This window comes from Cynoglossus semilaevis, chromosome 4 (genome assembly GCF_000523025.1).
Source record: "Cynoglossus semilaevis isolate Cse_v1.0 chromosome 4, Cse_v1.0, whole genome shotgun sequence".
Lineage (NCBI taxonomy): Eukaryota > Metazoa > Chordata > Actinopteri > Pleuronectiformes > Cynoglossidae > Cynoglossus > Cynoglossus semilaevis.
In genome coordinates, this window is record NC_024310.1 from 19,142,740 (window position 1) to 19,149,269 (window position 6,530).

General features: G+C 39.7%; 1 protein-coding gene across 1 annotated transcript in view; it reads right to left on the reverse strand.

Annotated features, from left to right (window-relative positions):
• nox4 (NADPH oxidase 4) overlaps window positions 1–6,530 on the reverse strand; it is a 22,114-nt gene that overhangs the window by 7,503 nt on the left and 8,081 nt on the right. The window contains exons 5-9 of the mRNA XM_008309805.3: window positions 6,370–6,467; window positions 6,205–6,232; window positions 5,258–5,330; window positions 2,196–2,276; window positions 649–793 (exon numbers count right to left, since the gene is read on the reverse strand). Of these exons, the coding sequence (XP_008308027.1) occupies window positions 649–793; window positions 2,196–2,276; window positions 5,258–5,330; window positions 6,205–6,232; window positions 6,370–6,467 (425 nt within the window). The remainder of the gene's footprint in view (window positions 1–648; window positions 794–2,195; window positions 2,277–5,257; window positions 5,331–6,204; window positions 6,233–6,369; window positions 6,468–6,530) is intronic.

Here is a 6,530-nt window from a genome sequence, read left to right on the forward strand (position 1 = left end):
TAAAAAAAAAAAAAAAAAAAAAAAAAATCCCGGTATCAACAAGTAAAAGAGCACCTATTGGAGCACAGTGACACACTAACAAGCCTGACAGAGCAAGTAAACACAGGCTTTCCAAAGTCCAAAGTGTTAACAGGTTTGCGGTTGTTCGACGATGACATCAGATTTACCCCCCGACAACTTCACCGTTTTTCTCTTGTGTTAATTAAGATCACATTCCGTAACCGCTGACACAGTGAATCAACTGGCAGATGTGACGACGCGGAGCGTCAAAACCAGCGCGGGACGTTCATGAGGGCTGGGCGGAAATCTCTCCATCGCAGCGTGTGGTGCGTTTCTGTATCTCAGACTAATTGCTCACAGCTCCACTAAGGCTGCGACAAACACAATAGAGGAACGAGAGGAGGGGGGGCCGGGGGTGTGGGAGGGGGAGTTTATGAATGCAGTTTGTTGCTTAACAACCATGTGCAAACACATAATCACACAAACAAACCCGTGGGCCTTGATGTAGACTCAAGGTCTGCTCCACCCTAAACACCTCCTCGTAAAACCCACCTGCCCGCCTGCCCCTCCTCAAAACACCCCGTACACGTGTACAACACTTACACACCCAGCTTTAATGATAGAACACACACGCAGTCACACACAGACCTGGGGGCAGTGGGGTTGGAAGTGCGCCTCCTCCCTGCAGCTCCTCTGATGAGGTTCGTCGCTCTGATCTTCCATGTTGCTCTGATTGGTCCTGAAGCAGCCTGGAGGGTGGGCCTCAATGTTGGTCTGATACTTCAGTGCCCCACTGAAGGAGGTTTAAAAAAAAAAAAAAAAAAAAAAAGTTAGACTCATGTTGACGCCTGGTTTTATAAAAGTTACTACAGCAGCTCACATTTCGGATACACAAAAACAAATTTGAATCTGCATTTTTCAGAACTGCACAATTTGCAGCGTATCTAGGGTTCGGTTCATTTAACTACGCTGCCTTTATACTTCGTTATAAGTTTAATAATGAAGCATCAAAGTCAGACGCAAGATGATTCATTTATGTTTTGCAAAGAGAATTGCTGAAGAAGCCTTCAACGTCTGTGGACGTGTGTGATATTTGCTGACAACAGACGATGGGAAATAAACAGGCATCTCCTCCACACTTTGTGGTTTAAAAAAAGGACAAACTTTACAGAAAAGAAACTCTGCGGCTCCGGCAGCAGATAACAGGCACATACACTATATGACCAAAAGTATTGGCTCACCTGCCTTGACTCCTACTATGAACTGAAGTGCCATCCCATTCCTAACCCAGAGTTCAATATGATGTCGGTCCACCTTTTGCAGCTATTACAGCTTCAACTCTTCTGGGAAGACTGTCCACAAGGTTGAGGAGAGTGTTTCTATGAATTGTTGACCATTCTTCCAAAAGGGCATTGGTGAGGTCACACACTGATGTTGGTGGAGAAGGCCTGGCTCTCAGTCTCCATCAGCTCTAATTCATCCCAAAGGTGTTCTATCAGGTTCAGGTCAGGACTCGTTCAAGTCAAGTTCATCCACACCAGACTCTGTCATCCATGTCGACCATAACCATAATTCGAGTCTGGGTTTGGAGGTTGCCAGGAGAACGCTACATTTCAGACTGTGAAATTTGGTGGAGGAGGAATTATGGTGTGGGGTTGTTTTTCAGGAGCTGGGCTTGGCCCCTTAGTTCCAGTGAAAGGAACTTTGAATGCTTCAGGATACCAAAACATTTTGGACAATTCCATGCTCCCAACCTTGTGGGAACAGTTTGGAGCGGGCCCCTTCCTCTTCCAACATGACTGTGCACCAGTGCACAAAGCAAGGTCCATAAAGACATGGATGACAGAGTCTGGTGTGGATGAACTTGACTGGCCTGCACAGAGTCCTGACCTGAACCCGATAGAACACCTTTGGGATGAATTAGAGCGGAGACTGAGAGCCAGGCCTTCTCGACCAACATCAGTGTGTGACCTCACCAATGCGCTTTTGGAAGAATGGTCAAAAATTCCTATAAACACTCTCCTCAACCTTGTGGACAGTCTTCCCAGAAGAGTTGAAGCTGTAATAGCTGCAAAAGGTGGACCGACATCATATTGAACTCTGGGTTAGGAATGGGATGGCACTTCAGTTCATAGTAGGAGTCAAGGCAGGTGAGCCAATACTTTTGGTCATATAGTGTATCTACAAAGACCTACCCGATCATGTGCACCATGAGGATGATGTAGAAGACAATGAAGAGGTTGTGTGTGTACCAGAAGATCTCGTAGTTGGACACCCTGGACAAAGAAGAGGATTTCATGGTGTCATTTTTTTTTTTTTTTTAAATCTACCAGTTAGCCACCAAAGCATGACCCTATTGTATAAATATGGTAAAAAAAAAAACAACAAAAAAAAAACTTGAATTTAATGTTTAGTAGATATTGGTTTAGGGTTTCATATTTAGTTCACAATTCTATTTAATTTTTAACTTATAAGGCCGTTCGCCAACCGAAAAGGGAGGCTTTGTTGATGCAAATCAGAAGCAACTTTTCCACTTCTTTTAATGTCTGAGATCTTTGCTTGGTGATACTTACCGTAAAGCCAGATCTGAAACACTCAGATCATACACCGTATAATCTTTTTTCACTTCTACTGCTGTTCTCACTATTTTTCTTTTAAATGGTGATTTATGCAATATAAAAATAGAATAGAACAATGCAAGAAATACCAGCAAAATCAGACAACAGTTCCTAGCATGTATAAGGCAAGACTGACGCCGCATGTTCAGTCACTCAGTGATCACTTGCTGCCCGCGTGATCTTGTTGGCTAGTTCGGCAAGCGGGTTAAGGTACAACAATCAGGGCAATTTTTGGTTTTGGTCGTGAACCGAATTGTTCGAAAAGTGAGGTGTTTAACACTCTCTATATATATTTGTAGACCAGTAAATTTGATTCATCTCATAAAAACATCCTGTTGGTTCTACTTTATGTTCTACTCTATGCTACAGTAGAACACTGTTTCCCTTGACACTGCTAATAGCATTAAGTTCAAAAATAAAACTTTAAATGTTGTTGTTTGGCTACGTTGGCTTCAACAGAGCCCAAAATAGATTTAAAAAAAACAATGTGTAAATTGTTCTTTACACATTGTTTTTTAATTTGTTTTATTGTTTAAAATCAAGAAGAAGGGTTTCTGCCTTAAAACTGAATTTGATTTGTATGCTTTATATTGCAAACTCAAAACACAGATTAAGCCATCAGCTCTGGAAATCAACAAGTCGTGATAATACAGGAGCAGGAGACGAGGAAATAGAAGAAAGAGCAAAACACAGTGAGAGGAGGGAACGCAAAAAAAAACAAACAAAAACACACAAAAGGAGGTCAGAGCTCGTGCCTGAGCACAGCAGTATTCAGGGGTCATTAGGCACAATGACCCCTCTGTAAACACAGGCCACGTCTGACACACATTACTCTGTGACTACGACTTCTTTCATCTTTGGTCTCCAATGTCCTGCTTCGACGAAGGGACGCGACAAAGACGCGGATGAGAAAAGCAAAACGTTCACATTTAAACGCCTCGTGCGCTCTCATACTCACTTTAGTCACTCTCGCCATTTTAATGCAAGAGTTTAATTTTAATATTTTGTATTTATACAATAATTAATTTAAGAGGACATTTTTTCTGAACCAAATCTTCAATTGAATATATTGAATATCGAAAATAAAGTCTTGCTTGCTTGTTTTTTTAATTTGCTTTAGTCTGATAGTAATAATAATATTAATTGCTGTTATTATATATTATTATTATTATTATTATTGTTGTTGTTGTTATTATTATTATTGTTGTTGTTGTTATTATTATTATTATTATTATTATTATTATGTTAAGGATTATAGGTAGTTTAATATTGTGTTTCTGTCCTGGACACATTAAGGTTCTTCATCATGAATCATGATAAGTGATGAAGAAGATAAATGCTGTGAAGGCATTCATCTGCCCTGCTGCTGGCTTTGTCCCTGTAGAGCCACTTAGCTCGAACTCTTATCCTAGACCTTAAGTGGTCTGGAAAAGCCTCTTATCCTCTGTTCAATTACTGATAGAAGCAAAGAGGGCACACGCACACATACACTCACACACACACTCACAGAGCAGTTGATCCACGGTGACCTGGGTGATGACAGAGCTAAGAGTAAAACACTTTTTGTGGAAGGGGATATAAATTAGAATTAAAAGCAGAACGAGAATACCGTAATGTCTGGACTCTACACCGCTATTTTTTTTTTCCACATGCTTTGAAGCCTGCGGCTTAAACAACGATGCGGCTAATTTATGGATTTTTTTTTACGGGCTAACGAAGTTCATACCGCTAGCAATCAATGACTTTTCGGAAAAAAAAACAATTATTTAATTGACAGTGAAAAAATCGTTCTGTATGGCTTATATTCAGTGGCTTATATTCAGTTCTCAATAGTCCGGAAATTACGGTAAGTGAAAAGGTTTGAGAAACCCAAGTCTGACAGAGAAGATCTGAGGCACTTTTAAATACGTATATGTACAAATATTTTAGTCTACTTAGGTCAGGGGTGTCAAACTCATTTTCACCGGGGGCCACATCATCCTGTTGAAGGGCCGGTTTTAAATGGAACACTGTATAGATCAGGGGGTCCCCAACCCCTGGTTCGTGGACCAGTACCAGTCCATAGGTCCTTTGGTACCAGCCCGCAGTGGGACACAGTGAAAAAATGAAAAAAAATCTAATTTACTTCATTCAAAAAAACTTTTTCCATTTACTTTTTTTATTTGATGATAATCTGGCAATATTTTAAAATAAAAGTCATTCAGACTTTGATACAAACCGACTAGAGTCTGGTTTAGATGTAGCTCCTCCATAACAGACTAATACATGTTTCTGCAATTGATTATTATTTATTCAAGCTACAAATATTGATCATTGCTGTGTAATAATAAAAAAAAAACTTTGTAATTTCATAGGTTGATCAACTCTGGTGCATGGACTTTATTAAATGCTATTTAAGCTCCCGCGGGCCATACAAACTTACAGGACGGCCCGTATTTGGGGCCCCCGGGCCTTGAGTTTGACACTTGCTGTATTTCTATTCTGTCTGTATGATTGATTTAAATACATGAATTACACGTACTGGGATTTCTTTTCTGGTCACCTGTACGTGCATATACTTCAATAAAAGGAATGACCTCTATATACAAAAACATTCAGATCAATTATTATTGTTGTTGTTGTCGTTTAGTCTGACGTACCGTACGCAGTAGGAGGAGGACATGAACATCAGGGACAGGATGAGAACCAAGAGAAGGCCAGTGACTCCTGGAACTGAACCAATCAGAGAGCAGAGCAGAGAGTGTAAGGAAACAGGAAATATATGTACAATCAAAAATATAAAAAAATGGACACATCCACTCAAAACCATCTGGGAGGCTGCTGCTCTGCTGTTTGGACATAAACTCTAGTATCTGTGTGTGCAGAAAAAGTATAATTACATTTAGAGATGACACATGTCAAACTCAGGCCCGGGGTCCAAATCTGGTCCGCGGTGTTATTATATTTGGGCCCGCGAAATCATATCGAATGCGTACTAGACTTGGCCCGCCTTGGCAGAATGGGACTTCGAGATATGAGCTCCCTAAAATAGGGTTTTCCAAGTTACGAGTAAGCAACGTGGGCAAGGTTTTCCTCGTCATACGAGGAAACATCGAGTTCTCGCATCGAGTTTTACCCATTTTTTAACAATAATGTAAAATGTTTTCTTAATTATGATTATTTTGTATTATCAATATATTTATTTATTATATTTATTTATTATATCTATGTTTTTGATGTTTAGAAGGGAGGGGATTTTAATTGAATTAATTAATAGTATATTCCTGGGGGGCTGGAAGAAATTATTTGTTTTTTTTCTTTTTTTTTGGTTATTTCTAATGGGAAAAATCTTGAAGCCCCGCTGTATTAGCGGTGTATGTTACAGCACATACATTTTGGTTGTTTTGTTTTTTGGCCTGTAAAATATATTTTATTTACATTAAAAAAAAAAAGAATTTGAAAAAAAGAGACATAATAAGAAACAAATGGAGCATTACTGAGTTGTGTTTGATTTCAAATGTAACTTCTTTTTTTGCTTTGGTTTGTTTGGGATTAATTGAAGATATTTTTAAAGGGAAAATTGTTAGGAATACAGTGTTTTTCTTACTTGTAGTCAGAATGATGAGCTTTGGATCCTGGGAGGAAAAAAAAAAAAAAAGGGAAAAAGGGAATCATGTTTTTGCTTTTTAATATCATATTTTTTCTGCTTTGCGTTGAATTTCTGTGAACTCAGAGACCTCACGATGAAACTGAAAAAAAATGTCGGTCTCACCTCTCCTCTGTATCGAGCCAGGTTAAGCGCAGGGAAGTCACTGGAGTAGCTCACGCTGAAGTTCATCAAATTCACCAAGTGGGCAGACACATGAACAACTGGGTGAATGGGGAGAAAGGTGAGAGGAGAATGGGGTAGGGGATGGGGGGGGGGGGCAACAG